The sequence below is a fragment of the Grampus griseus genome, assembly GCF_964374135.1.
Source record: "Grampus griseus genome assembly, chromosome: 13".
NCBI classification, from domain to species: domain Eukaryota; kingdom Metazoa; phylum Chordata; class Mammalia; order Artiodactyla; family Delphinidae; genus Grampus; species Grampus griseus.
This window is the reverse complement of record NC_139007.1, coordinates 50,411,873-50,430,587: the sequence shown is the minus strand read 5'-3', so window position 1 is coordinate 50,430,587 and position 18,715 is coordinate 50,411,873. Positions and strand designations below refer to the sequence as shown.

General features: G+C 41.0%; 2 protein-coding genes across 5 annotated transcripts in view; both read right to left on the bottom strand.

The window, feature by feature from the left end:
- SMPDL3A (sphingomyelin phosphodiesterase acid like 3A) overlaps nt 1–7,540 on the bottom strand; it is a 29,114-nt gene extending 21,574 nt beyond the window's left edge. For 2 of the 4 annotated variants that reach the window (XR_014297586.1, XR_014297587.1), the window contains exons 1-3: nt 7,317–7,540; nt 2,246–2,459; nt 1,198–1,342 (exon numbers count right to left, since the gene is read on the bottom strand). Coding sequence is in view for 2 of the 4 variants with exons in the window: in XM_082668628.1 (XP_082524754.1) it covers nt 1,198–1,342; nt 2,246–2,459; nt 7,317–7,428 (471 nt within the window). In the remaining 2 variants the exon portion in view is untranslated. The remainder of the gene's footprint in view (nt 1–1,197; nt 1,343–2,245; nt 2,460–7,316) is intronic. The other 2 variants (XM_082668628.1, XM_082668629.1) reach the window with 2 other exon arrangements.
- Nucleotides 7,541–11,791: 4,251 nt separating this feature from the next.
- Nucleotides 11,792–15,760, bottom strand: FABP7 (fatty acid binding protein 7; the record flags this gene model as incomplete). The annotated part of the gene is made up of 4 exons (XM_082669405.1): nt 15,634–15,760; nt 15,001–15,173; nt 13,677–13,778; nt 11,792–11,842 (listed from the first exon to the last, which is right to left on the bottom strand). Exons 1-4 carry the CDS (start codon nt 15,704–15,706, stop codon nt 11,792–11,794), a joined length of 399 nt encoding a protein of 132 aa, XP_082525531.1. The 5' UTR covers nt 15,707–15,760.
- Between the last annotated feature and the right edge of the window lie 2,955 nt (nt 15,761–18,715).

The following is an 18,715-nucleotide window of genomic DNA, read 5'->3' as shown; positions in this document are numbered from 1 at the left end:
TTAACATTTCTGGGCCTCAGTTTTCTCTTTTGTAAAATGAAGAGCTCATCTAGACAAGGGGTCAGCAAACTTTTTCTATGAAGGGTCAAAAAATAAATATTACTTTAGGCTTCTGGGCCACATAGTCAATGTGGCAACTATTCTACTCTGCTGTTACAGTACACAAGCAGCCACAGGCAAAACAGAAAGCATAGCCATGGCTGTGTTCCAGCAAAACCTTATTTACAAAAACAAGTGTCACACTGCATTCGGACCACAGGCCCTAGTTTGCCAAGCCCTGAACTAAACAACAATCTCTAAGATCTCTTGAATCTGAACAAATCTAAGATTCTACACTGCTATAGCAGATCGCTGTAACCAGCGCTGCTATCCAATTGTTATGCACAGGCTGTTTAATAAACAGCCACCCTAATAGGTTGAAGCCTGGGCCGTATCAGGCATAAAAAATATTCTGAACATGCTCTCTACCTTGAATCACATCTTGAACATGGACCTCCCTTTTGGGTTCTTATGATGATTTTCTATGCTTTTGTTTTTAATCACAATCCAGCTTAGATCAGAGTATGGGTAGTTTAGTAGGCCTAATAGAAATTCTGAAAAATGTAAACATTTGTCAACATTAACCGTTTTTGCTAACCTGAACATGGAAATTCAAATGAACAAAATTATTCAAAAGCAAGGAGAAACTGAGGAAGAATACAAAGGAAATCAAGAATTAATAACTCACAGACTAGGTAATTTGATTCCAAAATCTCGCTATGGATATAACTTTTTTTTTTTTTTTTTTTTTTTTTTTGCGGTACGCGGGCCTCTCACTGTTGTGGCCTCTCCCGTTGCGGAGCACAGGCTCCGGAAGCGCAGGCTCAGCGGCCATGGCTCACGGACCCAGCTGCTCCGCGGCACACGGGATCCTCCCGGACCGGGGCACGAACCCGTGTCCCCTGCATCGGCAGGCGGACTCTCAACCACTGCGCCACCAGGGAAGCCCTGGATATAACTTTTTATGAACTATTAGGAGTCCCTTTCAAGTCCCCAAAGCACTTGCCTTGCCTTCCTCGATGGTTAGCATTCAGAGCAAACTCCACCTCCATGAGCGCCCCTCCCACGCCCTATCATCGGCTAGTTATCAGCATAATTTTGACACTATTGATGGAAAAAAATCCTTTAAGCATGTCTAGAAGTTGTGGTCAAATTTACCTGTGGCCAATAGTCATGATTACCCAGTGCAGGGAAAACCTGGAGATTTGGAAAGAGACTCTGGACTGTGGCTGTCATATTAGCAATCACATTTATGACCGTGTCTGTTGAGAGTTCACGCACTGGAACATGAGGTGGGCTATCCCTGAAAAGGAGACAGAATCATAGAGAACAAAATCAGTTGCTATAAAAAGTCACTAGACTCCCGTGTAATGCCTTGCTGTATTGTCATCGTCAAATTCCACTATAAATCAACAGATGATAAAGAGTTGATAAACTACTCTTCATTTACCTTTGTCCCACAGGGAAGCCTATACAAAAGAAAATTTGTGAAATACAAAAGATAAACTGGAAATCTCAGTCTATTTCACTGCCTGACTGAAGATTTATAAGAGGCAAAAATTTTTAGCAATTAAAAGCACAGATTCCAGGGCCAAAAGTGCCAGGTTTGCCATTTATTAGCTGTGTGCACTTGGGCAAGTTACTTAGATACTCAGTGCCTTCATTTCCTTATCTGTAAAATGGGAATAATAATATCCATTGTGAAGATTAAATGAGTTACAATGTATAAATTAAAACAGTGCCACGGTCATTACTTCAGGTCCAGGAAATATTAGGCCTCTTCACTCTGTCATGATGGATGGAATTTGTTAATTACACCACCAGACGATGATGTTTGCAAAATCGCTATCACAGGTTAACTCCCATTGTTGCCTTTTGTTTTTGGATTATTTAATCAAGACCTATTATCACATTAATAAACACCTCAAGACACTGACACAAATACGCTGTTTATGGATTCATCTCTTAGTTAACATGGACATATTTCTAGAGCCTGTATTCTAAACAAACAAACAGAGAAACAAAACTGGGTCTTTTAAAGTTTTTCTTATCCCTAATAATGTTGATTAATTTGATCTAGTATTTTTTTAAACCCCAAGAATTCTTAAAACGTAATATATATTCTTATGAAATTCGGCATTCTAATGAAGTTTAGGACACTGTAGATACATACTGAGTAACTAAGGGTATTTATATAATCACTCACCCTGTCCATATCATAAAAGATGCTTCCTGTCCTGAATTTTTAATAAAATCAAATGCTGACAAAATGAGGTGATAAGGAGAATCACATAGAACATCTCCAAAAGGGCCAGGATTGGAGGCGCTTGCACCTTTCGAGGAAGCGCACACTTTTGTGTGGTCATCTGTGATGTGGTAAGTAGGGTCTAAGTGTAAGTCAGTCACGTGCCAAAACTGTCCTGGTGATGAGAAAATAAATGCGGTTAAACCTACTTCTCTTTTGGAATTCCCATACCAATATTTACAGTATGACGAGACAGTTGCTCCACCCTGTGATAGAGGAAAGCCTTAGTCATTTAAATATTCATATGCCCTGAAGTTAAATACACTCCCTGTCAGAAATAAGGATTCTAAAGACAATAGGAAGACTTTACTAGAATTTACTATTTACACACATCAGAACTGATGAAGTCCCTCAAAGCATGACTACTTAATAAAGACTACAGGACAAACATAAGTTTGCACAGTGATATATATGGAGACATCCTTCTGGCAAGTCAATAATAATCCCATATTGTATCTTAATAGCATGTCTCCTTCCTTGTAGAATTTAAGGTTTTAGAATTTATTTATTTTCTTGTAGAAAAATGGACAAAAATATGTGTTTTATTAGGGTCACACAGTGAATAGATTGCAGAACTTGTAACTAATAAATCTCACTCCTAATTTCTTGTAAAATCTTGCCTCTCAATATTAATGAAAAAAAGAGTCTTCAGTTTAGCTTTCAGCCCAAAATAGCCAACTGCCAGAGGTTCTTAAAAGCTATTTAACAGAGGAACATCTTCTATCACACACTTGTATAAGATGTTTATAATATTAAGGGAAGCATTTGTTAAAGAAGATGCTTCCACTGGGTTTTCAGGGAGAAGCCCAAGACTCACTTGATAGCACCCCTGATTGGAAATCATCTTGAGAAAGATTCTTTCATTGAAGGAAACACAGGTTAATCATAGTAGTATCTCTCTTTATTAAGTATTTACTATGTGCCAGACATTGTAATAAGCAATTTAAATATACTGTGTCATTTCATTCTCAAAACTACTCTCTGAAGTAGGAATCACTGTTCTCATTTTAGAGTTGAGAAATTAATGCTGGATCAGTTAGAAAATTTGCTCTAGTATATACAGCTTAATAAATGGCAGAGACAAAATCTGACCCCTCATTTTGAAGGGCCCTCAAGTTTGCTTATACTTAATTCACATATATCTTCAGTGATTTTGCTGCCTTCTCATATGCGACCAATAAACTGTTTTAATATTGAGACTTTTTCACACTTTGAATTTGGAGCTCACTCTGATTAGGACCAATTTACAATAGGAAACATCAGAAGTGACATAGCAGCAGTACTACACCAGAAGCATGGAGCAAATAAGTAGAATGCAAACTTTTATCTATACAAATGATAAAAGCTAAGTATGATAAAAGCTAAGTATGCACCTTGGATAAAACCCAAAGCTGGATAATAAAGTAGAAAACTGAAAGCAGTTTACTTAAGGTGGAAAAGGTGTACTATATTTAGGATGTTATTTCTTTGCAAAGTTGTTGTAATTTTATAACATATTTAAGTTCACAGCTAAGAAGTGGTAGACAGAAGATCCAGAACAAAGTAGTCATTAAATAGTCTTTACGGTCAATTACTTGGTATTCAGCCCCCATTTGAAAACATTTGCCAAGAGTTACTTCCTTCCATAATGCAGAAAGTACTGCAACTCTTTTTCCAGCTTGGACATACTTTACCCAGCACATAAAGTGGTTTGGCAGATAGCTCAGAATCATCCTGGTGGCTGCCCTTCCTTGGGGTATAAATATATACTGCATCTCTATTTTACATAAATATGTACATTATTATTCATAGAATGTTAAGGTATGTAGTAAACTACACACAGAACAGCACAGTGTTATGGTTAAGGATGGGGGCTCTGGAATCAGACCGCCTTACTTAAAATCCAAGCTCTTCTTCCTAATCTAGTTGTATGATCTCGGCCTGTTTCATCTGTAAAATGGGAATAATATTATTGTCTACTGAATGAGGGTTAAGTGACTTAGTAGCAGAAAGAGCCTGGCATCTGGTAAGCTCAACATTAGTTGTATTGTTATTCATTTGTAATGTCAAGCTTGCATCTGAGATTGAATTTCCTCATTTCCAAGTAGTAGCTGAAATGTACTGAGTACTTACTGTAAGTTTAATACTGTTTCTTATGCTTTACGTGTATTGACTGACCATTATTTCCATTTTTCAGGTAAGGAGCTGCAGCACTCAGAAATTAAGTGCAAGTCACGTATGTCATATGCAGCAGAACCAAGACAGCAATTCAGGAAATCTGACTCCAGAGTCCACACGGCTCTTAACCACTGCACACAGTACCTCTCTGTGCGTGCTCACATTCAAATGTCCTTCCAGAAAACAGAAGTCCTTCCGTCTCACTTGCCTGGTGTAAGATAGATAACAGCTACACCTATAGGGGATACTGTGACAAGTAAGGGACATGAAATTATTAATATATTAAACTTTGTAAAACAAAACTGGAAACACATTAAGGACACATTCCTCTGATGTAACCTATTACCTGGATTTATATATCCCCAGCATCCAGAATACGTCTGACCTATAGTAGGTCCTCAACAAACATTCTTTAATTAGGCACAGGCAGATTCAGAATTTCCTCAATATCACATGGTGACTCAGTAATGAAAGCTGAAATGGAACCTGTCTCTCCAGACTTGCAGTCTAGCGCCCTTTCCACTACATTGGATTGCTAGACAGATAAGTGAGGAATAATTATGTAGGTGCACTGAAGGGTGTCTTTAAATAGAAGCCAAGAATGGAGCCCTGACAGGTTCTTAACCTGGGATTTATGAATAATGAACCTCTGGAGGCCTCACGTCCCACCTCTAATGAAATTTATACAAAATACTGTGTGTGTGTGTGTGTGTGTGTGTGTGTGTGTGTGTCCAAGGCCAGAGACCTGGCCTGTGGCAGAGCCCACACTTCAATTGATTCTCTGGTTCGCAGTCCAGTGTTCTTTTCACTACACAACAATTGTTTTCTTGTTCTGCAGATAATCTTTAAAAAGATTCCCACATATGTATATGTGTATGTGTGTGTGTGTTGTAAACATATCTGGATAAATGCTCAAAACAATCTTATTTTATCTTTGGGATAATGTATCCCAAAGAAGCTAGTATATCATAATTCAGATGTTTGGACATATGGTTGTTGTTTAAAATAGGTGTTTTTGTTTATTTCTTTATAATGTCAGTTCCTACCAAATATTCCATCAGGTCCTGACTTACTAAATCTAAAAAATTGTGGCAAACACAATCAGGTGAAGTCTCCCTGGGCTATTGTCCTCTGACCACTGGGACTTGACAGTACAGAAAGTTGAGACCGGGAATTGGCGCGCGCACACACACACACACACACACACACACACACACACACACACACCCCACGGTGTAAAGAAGTCCTAGCATTTGGGGTGGGAACAGGGGGAGAGAGAAGGTCACATCAAGCAGAAAGCATATGAATTAATATATCCAATGTGAACCTGCTGAATGGACACTTCAGCAGGTCTTTGAACCTTGGTTCCCCCTCTCCCTCTCTCTTCCCCAGGTGTAGCTTCCCTACAGAAACAGGGCGGTGTGAAGTGGAGACTCACTAGACCCCAGAAAGCTGTCATTGAGGCCTTCAGCAATCGGATCCTTAAAACCAAAAGGTGCATTTGCCATGGGTGGGCCTCCTGCATCCTAGGACATTTTATCTCAAAATCCTAGACAGCCACATAATTAAAGAAAAACAGCTTTAATGAAGGCAGAAGCCAGCAGCATGCATTAAGTATTTGAGGACAATTTCTTGTTAGCACTGACAGTTGGGAAATAAGATTGACAGTTCTTGCTTTCAACTGCCTGACAGCTGAGTCATGAGGACTTGGCTCCTGAACAAACAGGAGGCATTTTTTGCCCAGAGCATTTCCGAAATCATGTGAGAGTCAAGTGATGGAGAAGAGAGGAGGTTTCAGAGCCAAGTACTAAGCTGTTTCAGAGACAGCTATGACCAAACCACAGAACACAACTCCACCCATCCCATTTCGCCCCCTCTAGATAACAAAGCAATTATGTTTTAAGTGAGTCAGGGAGGTGAGGGTGGGCACCTTGACCTTTAGCACTGAAGGCTCAGGTGGCATCACAAAATCTCTCATCCAACGTTTATCCATTCTGGACCAGTGGTTCTCAGACTCTAGCATCTATCACAATCACCTGGACGATTTGTTAAACAGATCGTTGGGGCTCAATTCTCCGAGAGTTTCGGGTTTGGCAGGTCTGGGATGGGGCTAAAAACTTGCATTTTTAACGCGTTTAAGCGATGCTGGTGCTACTGGTGCCGGACCCCATTTTGAGAACCACTTCTGTACAGGCGCTGGGCTAAGCGTTGGGAATGAATTAACATCGGCCCTGCCGGCGGGGAGCCCAGGGGCGTCCAGGTAAAGTGAAGGCCCCGTGCGTTCTAACGTAGACTAACCAGCGCGGAGCGCCAGGGCCGCAACCGCGCTGGGGTTGGAGGGGTGGGAAGAAAAGGCCACCAAATTTGACGCGCAGAACAGAAGAAACTCAGTCCCACTGAAATTTATGCTGCTGAGAAGCTGAAACCCCGCAGCTCCCCCTCTGCTCTGGGCAGATTCGGGGCCTCTGGAAATGCGGGACACCCAGCCCCCAGCTTCTTTTTTCCTTGAGACACCCAGTTTTTCCTTCCTTTCCTCCGGGCACAAAACACACCTGGAGACGCAAAGCGAAAACAACTGCACGGGAGGAGCAGCGGCCCCCACTGTCCGCAGCCAGTCCCGGCCTCCCCGCCGAGCCGAGCTGGCGCTCGTGTCCTTCCGTCGCCCTCGCCCTCCCCGCGCCCCGAAGGTGGAGTCGCAGCCCAGAGCCTTGGCTGGGGCCACTGCTGCCCACACGCACTTTTCTCGGCTTTGCGCAGGCGCTCTGGCCGCCGCTCCCGGGCAGCTGCCAGCAGGATAAGGGTACAGACGACTCACCCACCGCCGGACTGGGACTCGGGCCGCCAGTGGGAGCCAGAGGCAGTCCGAGGCCGGGGCGGCAGTGCCAAGCAGCCAGCAGGCAGCAGACGAGCGCGCCCAGCCGCGCCATCGCGGGTCGCGGCCACGGGCCTGGGAGACCTATTACAGTCCCGGGGCTCCACACGACCGTAGGGTCCGGGGCTGGGGAGGAGGAAGACCTCTGCTGGGGTTGACGCCCAGTGGTCACGTGAGAGGGCAGAGTCCTTAATGAGTAGGTTCGGTTGACTTTCAACAGCTGTCTAGCTATAATCCGGCTTTTCCCGTTGCTGTTTGTGTCTCAACGTCAGTAACTGGCCTGGGAAGGAATGTGCTTGGAGCAACCCCTCGCAGATCATCTTCCCTAAGTGCCACCTGACCCTGAGCGCATGGGACTCCTCTGCAGAAGTGATGCAGAGAACCTCGAAGTGTCTCAACTTGAACTAGGTCAGCAGAGATTTGGGATACAGTGGATCTGAGTGTGGGCCCTCGACCAGCCGTGTCAGCACTACCTGGGAAGTCTAGTTAGAAGGGAAAATTCCCAGGCCGGGCAGGGACCTACTGAGCCACAAACTCTGAGGGTGAAGCCTAGTCGTTTGTGTGTACAAGTCCTCTACGTGACGCTAAAGTGATGGTGATGTTTGAGAACCACTGCTCAGAAAACACTAGGTTTCAGTTTTTTATTCGTTTGGCTTTTTTTCTTTGTTTTTGAAACTGAGAACAATGTCTCAGAACCATATTCTATGCATTCCAGCGATATACAAAAATCATAGAACTGGTTGATTTTACTCTTCAAGGAATTTTTGAAGATACTCAGTCTGACAAAGGAGCCAAGATCCCCAAACTTCGTTGGGTTCTGTGGTCCTTCTATTACCATTTATGAGGATGCTGACTTCTTTAAGATAAGGGAACATGTAGTTTAAATTTGTAGGGCGTAGAATTCCTCTGAAGAAGAAAAAACCCTCCAGAATTACTAACCTCATAAAAGATGTTGTAAAGTGTATTTGTTTCCCAACAGAGAAAACCTTATTTTGTATGCTGTGTAATTTAATGGGAAAGTGTCTCATGAAACGGGCTTTGAACTGGGAGTTAGGGTGCCTCTATTTTATGCTTCATATGCTGCCAGAGCTGTTCAAGTTCTGCTTCAGCTGCTTCTGCTTCTGCATCAAAAGCCTTTGGAGAACCAAAGTGCTTTCCTATTGTGGAAAAAATTGTCCTTGGAGTTTCTCAGTCAACAACCTCAAGAGTGTGGAGGAAAATGGAGCAAGATTTAAAAAAAAAAAAAAGGAAAATGGATGTGAGAGAACAACTCTAAGGACAGCAATATAACTTGCATGTTTCTAGGACAAGCATTTTGAAAGACAGAAAAAGGATTTTAAAAAATTGTAAAAATAGCAATTCTCACTCTTCTTTTGCCAATTTTCAGTCAGCTTTACTGGAAGTAAATTGGTTGTGAAATAATTCTTCTTAAGTAAGCATAAAATATGGCATACACATTTTGAAACCTAAGAAGTGCTTGCAGTTTTAAAAAGGCAACATATTGAATTAATGGGTAGAAACACTATCCTCCCTTTGACTCCCTCTGCTTTCTTTTGTTTTCCTTTATACCCTCTCTCTGAGGAGCACAAAGCTAGAGCGCCTTACCATCTCTGGGTGTATACCTCACACCTGGGCACGTATTTGTAGGTCCCCATGTTCCAGGTGTAGGTGTAATTTGTTGTGAGCGTGTGTATCTGGGTGAGAGACTGCACCAGTGACAAAGTGGTTCGTGACCAGATTTCACAAGACAACCTTTAGCATAGTCAGTATCTGAGATCTTGGAATTTCAGAGATGTTCTTCCAGGGCCAGTTGGTCAAATTGCCTTTGGGCTTAGTAGTTTTTCCTTTTCAGATGCGTTGAAAAAATTTTAAAGAGGCAAACCAGAAAAGCTAGTACCTTGGCAGGTTACTGTATGAGATAGAATATAGCTTGAAGGAAAATGATTTGTAACTACCTTGTAAACATTTAGGAAGTAAATATCCTTGTTATTTGTCTTCCAGAAAACTGCATTTGATCTACCGCTGCAACTCTTGAGCTTTTAACCCAATGTAACTTTGCTTCCCACTAGGTCATCCCAAAACTTTTCCATTTTTCAGACAGTTGTTACGGAAATGAATGCCAGGATGTTATTTGACCTAATTATAATGAGACGAAGCTAAATCCCTATCCTTGCCCTTGTATCTTTAAGAATAGAGAGGCCAGAAGCCGTGCTTCTATCAGAGCATAGGCTGAAATCACCAAGAGAAAGCAGTCTTCCTCCAGAAGCAGAGATGAAGGTTTTCAGAGCTATTGGAGCAAACACCCTCTCTATGTTCTGTTTCATGCTTTTAAAGACAAAGGTAGACTCTAGTTTTAGTAATGGTAACTTGAGCTAGACCATCATATCCTGACATTCAGTAATAATTGTACATTCACGTGTTAAATCCTATAGCTGCACTTTAGATTTTTTCTACTGTTTACTGCAGTAGTTAAAAGTAATACAATAGTCAGGTACTAGTATCTTTGTGCTGAACTGTGTAAGTTAAGGGAAGTTTCCTCAAACTTATATCTGTAAGTTAATTGGACTTTGAATTAACTTATAGAAACTTAATGAAAATATTGGGTTGATTAAAAATGAATACTGAATGTTTGTCCTGAAAAATATTTACCCTTTCCCTGCCCCATGCACCAGCCTTCACAGAGGCTAACAGGAAAGTTTTCCTAAGGAGTAATTCAGGGAAAATAAAATCTTACATTTTTGTTTCAAAAGAAAATTTAGCTGAAATATTAATTTTTGAGAGGAAATAAGCAGGAAGATTGCAAGGTTTGCATTTCTCAGTATTATTCACTAGTCAAGAGAACTTGGACATGTTAATCGAATCTTCAGTTTCCTCATCGGTAAAGTAAAAATAATAATATCTGCCTTACCTGCTTCACATTGTGGGTTTGAAAACATGTACAAAAATCGTCTTATAAACAGTGAAATACGAAATAATGTTTGTACTTTACAAATGCAAATCTTAGCCAGTCATAAACAGATATTTACTTTCCTTTGGTCAACTCAGTTCCACCAACCTCGCACACCCCTGCTTCCCCACCACCACACACACACACTGGCACACACACACACAATGCCCTCTGCACACTCCATTTTATCCGTTTTAGCACTTATAGACTTTGTTCAGCTCAGTGTACTTGTCTGGAGATGCATCTTTATAGTGTTAGCACAAGTTCGTGTGCCCAAGGCACAATGAGGCCAAACAAACTGAAACATCAGAGTCTGGAGCAGAGAAAGGTTTATTGCAGGGCCATGCGAGGAGACAGGTGGCTTCTGCCCTAAAAGCCCTGAGCTCCCCGAAGTGTTTGGCCAAACATTTTTAAAAGCCAGGTGAGGGAGGTGGGGTTGCAGGGTATGTGATCAACTCATGCACAATTCTCTGACTGACTGATGGTGAGGTAACAGGGTTGTGTCACAAGGGTTCACATGATCAGTCCTTAGGCTCCAGGAGGCCTGGGGGCTATGTGCTCATGGTCATCAAGTAGTTAACATCTTCCATTTGGTGGGGGGTTTTCACATCTGGAAAACAACTCAGGAAATGTGCATCAAATACTGTTATCTAGGTACTTCAGAGAGGAGCTAAAGCAGAGGATATGGAGGGAGGCCTGTCCCAGGAAGGCCCCATAGGGTCCTACTTGGTTACAATAGTCTCGGATAAAATTCACTCCCTGGTCCTATTTACCTTTCAATAAGAAGCTTGAATTACATGCCATTTTGATTATATGAGATTTTGATTATATTTATTCTTTAATAAGACATTTTCATGTATATCAGCTTGCTTCTTCAGACTGCCTGTTTCTAGTAGCAAGAGGTCATTCGTGCAGTCCAGCCCACCATAACAAAGCTCCTTTGGATCCTGGACATCCCCAATTCTCTACAGAAGTACCAATCCAAATTTTTCCACGTTTCCCTGGGCTTCTGCTTATTTTTTAAATTAGTATTTTAAACAAAGTGCTAACTTCCCCAGCCTGACTTTATGCCATAAAAAAAGGCCATTTAAAACTCTCTAATATATAGTTCCCAGCCAGATTAGTGATATTAACAACAACAACAAATTTCTCATGGGTGTAAGATTTTTATTCCAATTTGATTTGCATTCCATTGGAAATTATAGAATGTATTCCCTTCTTTATTTTAAAAAAAAGTAGTTTACAATTTTAATAGGAATTATAAAATGTGATAAATCTGCAGATCAAAAATGGCTTTGATTGCTTGCAGTAACAAGTCTTTAAAACAAGTTTTGAAGTCATCATTTTCCACCTCCACACCAAGGATAACCTTCTAATTAGTGATCGGCCGTGCTGTAACAGCAGTAGAGCACTGAGACTTGGGTAAACAGAAAGATTGTAGAACTTCTCCAGCCCCAGATCAGGATGTTTTCTATGCCTTCTCATAGTGGCGAATGGCAACCACATCACCAAAAGTAAGAGTCTGAAAGATTCAAAAGATAACCAAATCTTTTTACACAGGTACATCAGTAGCTGGAAATTTTAAAGATTATCATGTTATGTTATTTTAAAGATTATCATATATATGATTTAAGTATTATACAAAAGAATAATGGCATTTACAAACATTAAATGTTGCGTAAGTCTTCATTTTTTGAAAAGAAACCCTTATATTTATCTCGTGAATGACATGTATACACAGTTCATGTCTCTAAAAGAAATATGAGGCAAAAACTGAGATTATCTAGATTCAGGTCAAAAGAATTCCTTTTGCCTTAAATTATCAGGGTAATTGGAGCAGATTAGCTATCTGCTTTAAAAAGTATATAAAATTTATAGTAGGTTTTCATGATACTTTACAATTCATGACCTAGATAAATTTTGAAGAGTTTTTTGAAAACCCAAATTATTTGGACAAATGGTATTTGCAATGATTTGTTCCACAATCAGCAGGAAAAGGTAAATGTACAAACGTTCTCGTTGCTTTGGCTGTCATGTTGTAGCCTATGTGAACCTTGGTGGTTATGTGGCTATAATGTGCAACATGGGCTCTTGTATCTAATCCAACTTGAAGAATTGCTATAAATCGTCTTTACAAAATTTAGTGTTTTTTAGTGTTCATCATTTTCATGTAGTCCTGTGATTTCCAAGAGTATAGTGTGCCCTTGTCATCCATTACTTTCATTTCCTTGTTTGAACTCAGGCTTGCCTGATCACCGTCATACATGCCAAAGCTGAGCTATCCACTTTTCTGTATTCAGGAAAAAAATAAAGAAAAAATCATAAAGGAGAACTTCAGATTGAATCCTTTACAAATGAATTTTTTTGTTTGTTTGTTTGATGATGGTGATGGTCACTGCAGGAAAACGTGGGCAAATGTTCATCAACATGAAAGGAAAACTGTCCCTCTGCTCCCCACACCCACTTCCACCCAGGAAATGAAGAATGAATATGTAAGCCCTCTATCTCAACCTAGAACAGCTAGCTGGTAGTCAAGGGAAGGAGAAGAAAACTAATCAATAGTCTTAAATAACAAAACCAAAAGACCCTTCCTGCTATTATCTTAGAAGGAATATGTAAAGCAACCCCCCGCCAAAAAAAACCCCACAAATGATGTATTGACTACTTCAATGTCATCAAAATTCCATTTTAGAGAAATTATTTTTTATTTTATAATTTTTACATGACTATCCAGTATTGAATAGACATGTTTTTAAAGCTATCTGATGCATTAAAAAGAAAGACTGGAAGGAAGTAATACCAAAATGGTTCTAAGGGGACATTAAAAAGGATTTTCATATTTTTGTTACACTTTCCTGTTATATTCCAAATTATCTGCACTGAACTTGTGAAACCTTTATAAACTAAAATATAAAATGTTTAAAGCTCTCATTTATTACAGAAGCTATAAGGTAATTTTTCTGAGTTTCAGCAAATGATAATATAATATCATCTCTATATTTTCATGATGATTGGTTTTATATTCAGATTTCATTGGAGGATTAGACATTACGGTAATCCAACAACTGTTCTTTTGACACAGTTTTAGCTAAATCAATGGCAACTTTTTAAAACTACACTTAAGTAGAACTTTTCTCTTTTTCTGTAATTAAAAAAGCAGAGTGGAGGAAACAATTAGCTAAGATATTTTTATTTCTCCTGTTTTACACATGATTAAAGAACCTTGCTAGTGATTTAATGTTGTTTAAGAAGGAAAGACAGGAGAAAAGGAGGGAGGGAGGGACAGGGAAGGAGATGGGAAATGAGGGGGTGAGGGGTGGGCAATGAAGCAGGAAGGGGAAATTGCTCCTACTTACCATGACCATTTTGCCATTCTTAATCTCTCTTACAAAATTTGTCTCTTTGTCATCCCATTTCTGTACATGGACAAGTTTGTCTCCATCCAGGCTAACAACAGACTGAAACCAACAACAAAATGCAGAATATATCAATAGGTACACATCAGATTTCTGATATGGAAGCCAAATGAATTGATTTTTATCTATTTACATTTATTTATTTATTTTTGACTGCATTGGGTCTTTGTTGCTGAGAGTGGGCTTTCTCTAGTTGCAGCGAGCAGGGGCTAATCTTCGTTGCGGTGCGCGGCCTTCTCATTGCAGTGGCTTCTCTTGTTGCGGAGCACGGGCTCCAGGTGCGGACTTCAGTAGTTGTGGCACACGGGCTCAGTAGTTGTGGCACACGGGCTCAGTAGCTGTGGTAAACGGGCTTAGTTGCTCTGTGGCATGTGGGATCTTCCTGTACCAGGGATTGAACCCATGTCCCTTGCATTGGCAGGTGGATTCTTAACCAGTGTGCCACCAGGGAAGTCCCTGAGTTGATTTTTAAAAGAGTGATAATTGAATAAATAGTGATCAACTAATTATCAAAGTAGTACAATTTCCTCTGTTGCTTCCAGAGTCATTATTATAAAATCTCTAGTAATTCATAATTTGATTGAAATGTGTACATCTAAATGCAAAAATTTACCTATTAGAAATAAAAATCCTGAACTAGTGCTTTCTGACTAATCATCCTACTCTTTTAAACAGAGTCTTAGAATGAGGCAAGCTATTGATTGAGTCAACCTGAGGCAAAAGAAAGATTAAACAAAATGCAGTCTTTCAAATGAACACTATTAAATACTTTCTGAAATACAGGTTTAATATAAAATGAGAAAAACACATGGTAAAGAAACAGATTCAGGGCTTCCCTGGTGGCACAGTGGTTGAGAGTCCGCCTGCCGATGCAGGGGACACGGGGTCGTGCCCCGGTCCGGAAGATCCCACATGCCGCGGTGCGGCTGGGCCCGTGAGCCATGGCCGCTGAGCCTGCGTGTCCGGAGCCTGTGCTCCGCAACGGGAGAGGCCACAACGGTGAGAGGCCCGCGTACCGCAAAAAAAAAAAAAAAGAAAGAAAGAAAGAAACAGATTCAAGATTTGAGCTATAGTAGGTGCCCATTATTCAGAATATAAGCTATGAACACTAGGATGCAAAATTAACTCTTGGTCCTTCTCTCTGAAGTGAAATACTGAGAATATTTTTCACTTCCCATCATCTAGAAAAAAAGAAATATTGGGACTTTCTCTCTTTTATTCTCTCCTTCCCATCCCCACCCTCAGAGAAGGAGCAGCTCCTCACCTTACAGTTTCTGTCATCTGGAGTGGTTTCATCAAACTCTTCTCCCAGATGGAAACTAATCTCCGTGTTCTTGAATGTGCTTTGAGTCCTGATCACCACTTTGTCCCCCTCCTGACTGATGATCACTGTTGGTTTAGTCACATTTCCCACCTGCCTAGTGGCAAAGCCCACACCTAAAATAGCAAAAGGAAGCAGTACAGTTGGCTGCAACTTCCAAAATAGCTCACAAAGCAGGAATCTACCTTCCTATTCTGGAATCTATGTCCTAAAGTGGAAGTTTCATTAGAGTATGTTTAGCCCATCAATTATGCAGGACAACTACTGAGCCGTAATAATAAGCAGATGCTTATTTGGAAGCATAAATAGTAAAAGGATGCTGAAGAAAAAGCGGAAAAGGCGCGGAAGCTTCATGTCCTCCCCAGAATACTAAATGCTCCGTTATTTGGCCCTAGGCAAGAAAGCAGGCAAATGCTACATTTAAATATCCATTCTGTGAGAAACACACAGCCTAGCGCCCTGATTACGACAATGTGGTCTGTCTTTGTCTCTTGCTAACCTGATGGGTGAAGAAGGAATCTGCAAGTATCTGAAGCTGCAGGTTAAGATGAGAAAGCACACCTTATTTTTACCTACCTAGAGCCTTCATGTACTCGTCAAAATTCTGACTGTCCGTCAACTTCCACGTAGCACAGAAAGCCTCCACCATCCTTACCCTTTTCCCGTTAGCTTCAGAATCAGATAAAAGAGGCAGAGGCAAGGATCTTCGGATCTTAGGGCCACTGCAATTCGGAAGACCCCTTTGCACCTCACAGCAGCTCCTGCCTTCTTATTAAGAAAAGAGGCAGGCAGAAAGCCAAGGATTTGAATTGCAAACACATCCCTCCAGTGTCCCTCTTTCCAGGAGGCTGTTGCAGGGGGAGGAGATGGGAAGGGGGGCATTCAGCGAGGTTCCAATCCTCTTTGTGATTGGCTCAGGCCACTGGGTTAGCGGAGTAGGTCGAGTTCCTCCCAAACCTCACACTGCAGCCCTTCTGCCTGAGAAATCTCTGCAAAGATTCAGTGAGGCTGGAGGCAGGGAGCGTATAATGAGAGAAGGTCTTTCAGGTTCAGCCCGAAAACTTGGCAAAGGCCATTTCAGACTGTGAGGAAAGAAAAAAACGCACAGTAGGACATTCAGATTGATTTCCGTTAATGGCAAAGCTGGTTGCAAATGAGGACCCCGCCTTAACGAAAACCACTGAAACGCCAGACTTTTCAGACAAAAGAGACTGAATAGTGCCTTTTATTTTCTCTCGTATTTATAGGGAGAGCAAAACATGAGCTAGAATTTGCCAGACTTGGGAAAGAGGAGGGGGAGGGGGTGTAAATACCTTCCCTAGATTGTACTGCTAGAAGACCACTCCGGCTGAGTACCAATGGGACACTAATTTTGGCCTCTTCCCAGCACAAACTGAGTGAATTTAAAGATCCCATTTTTCTTTCTAAGGCTATGAGAACGAGACTAAGATGGAAAAGGGACCTAAGGGCGAGTATGGTTAGGATTCACTAATGAGCTACAAAAATAAAGCAGAACACACTCTTTTTCCCCACTCTTTCAACAGATTGTAGAATCGAAGTGGAAAAACTGGACAGAAGTTCATTTGGTAAGATTTTAAATGACCTGCACTATAGAACCTTTTGATTTCCTGAGGCCACATCTACATCTGTATACTAGTTGTGAGTTAGCAATGGAGGGGGGGCAAGAATTGGAGCAGAGGTGGGAATCGGAAGACTTTGGCTTCAGTTCGTCCTGGCTTAGGGCATCTCAAGGATGGCAAGCTACCTCCAGGGTTCTAAGTAATAACATATTTAAAGGGGGACTCAGACTCCCCTTTACCCAGAGTTTCTTCCTGCTTTATTAGTGCAGACCGCTGATGAAAAGCAGGTTCCCCCCCTTTCATGGGGACAGATCAGGGGACTCTGACTTGGCAGTCTCTGCTCTTCCCTCTCTCTCTCCTCCCATTTCAATCTCAGCCCACTGCCTTTCAGCTTCTGTCCACATCAAACACAAGAGACAAGGCTCAGAATGCATCTTACTCCAACTGTCAGCTCTGTGGCTCTACTTTGGTGTCTCAAAGGTACCTCAAAACATAAACTCAATCTTTCCCCTCACCTGGTCCTCCTCCAGTTTTCACCATGTTTGTGAATGGCAGCATCATCTACCCAACTGCACAAGCCAGAAAACTTGAAATCCTTTCTAACCTTTACTCTCTACATCAAAGTCAATGTCAGAGCCCATCTATTTTCCTTCCTGAATATGTCTCTAACTTCTCACTTTCCCCCTATCCCCACAACCACCTTCTTAATTCAAGTAACCATTGTCTTTTACTAGTCTTATGGCAATAGCCTCTTAACTGTTCTCCCTGCAGCCATGCCTGATCTCCGGCAGTTCACTAGGCTGAAGCCAGAGTGACCTTTTAAAATACAAATCTGCATCTTCCTAGTGACTAATGGTGCTGAGCACACTTTTCGTGTGCTTCTCTGCTGTTAATCTATCTTCTTTGGTGAAGTAACTGTTCAAATCTATTGTCCATTTTCAATTGGATTGTTTCTTTCTACTGAATTGTAAGAGTCCTTTATATAGTCTAGATAAGTCATTAGTTGAATGTGTTCTTCAAAACTTTGTTCTGTTCAGTTATAGATACAGAGAACAAACAGATGGTTGCCAGAGGGGAGGGGGACTGGAGGGAGGAAAGAAATAGGCGAGGAAGATTAAGAGGTACTAACATTGCAAAATAAATGTCACAAGTATGAAATGTACAGTGTGGGGAATACAGTCAATAATTATGTAATATCTTTCTATGTGACATATCATAACTAGACCTAACATCGTGATTGTTTGGAAATGTATAGAAATACCGAATCACTGTGTTGTGTAATAGCAACTAACACAGTGTTATAGGTCAATGTACTTCAAAAACAAACTCATAGGAAAAGAGGTCAGATTTGTTGTCACCAGAGGCAGAGGGTAGGAGGAGAGGGGATTGGATGAAGGCTGGTCAAAATGAACAAACTTCCAGTTATAAGACGAATAAGTACTAGGGATGTGATGTACAACATGATGACTATAATGAACACTGCTGTGTGTTATACAGGAAAGTTGTTGAGAAGGGAAATCCTAAGAGTTCTCATTGCAAGGGAAAAATATTTTTTCTATGTCTTTAATTTTGTATCCAGATGAGGTGATGGATGTTCACTAAACTTATTGTGATAATCATTTAATCTTGTATGTAGGTCAAATCATTATGCTGCACACCTTAAACTTATACAGTGCTGTATGTTAATTATATCTCAATAAAACTGGAAGAAAAAATGTTTAATTTTTTTGCTTTTCATTTTCTCGATTGTGATAATGGATACATTGGTGTGTCAAAATTTATCAGTTGTACATGTTAAATGTGTGCAATTGATCTTCTGTCAAATATACTATGGTAAAACTATTTTTAAAAAGCTGAATCTTATCTTGTCCCTCTCCTGATTAAACTCCAAATGGCTTTTTCCTGCTCTCAGGTTAAAGACCAAAATTCCTATCATTGCCTGTACCAGATCTGTCTCTAACTTTTGAAGGACTCGGAGTAAGAATCCAAACAGGGCTTCCCTGGTGGCACAGTGGTTGAGAGTCCTCCTGCCGATGCGGGGGACACGGGTTCGTGCCCCGGTCCGGGAGGATCCCCCA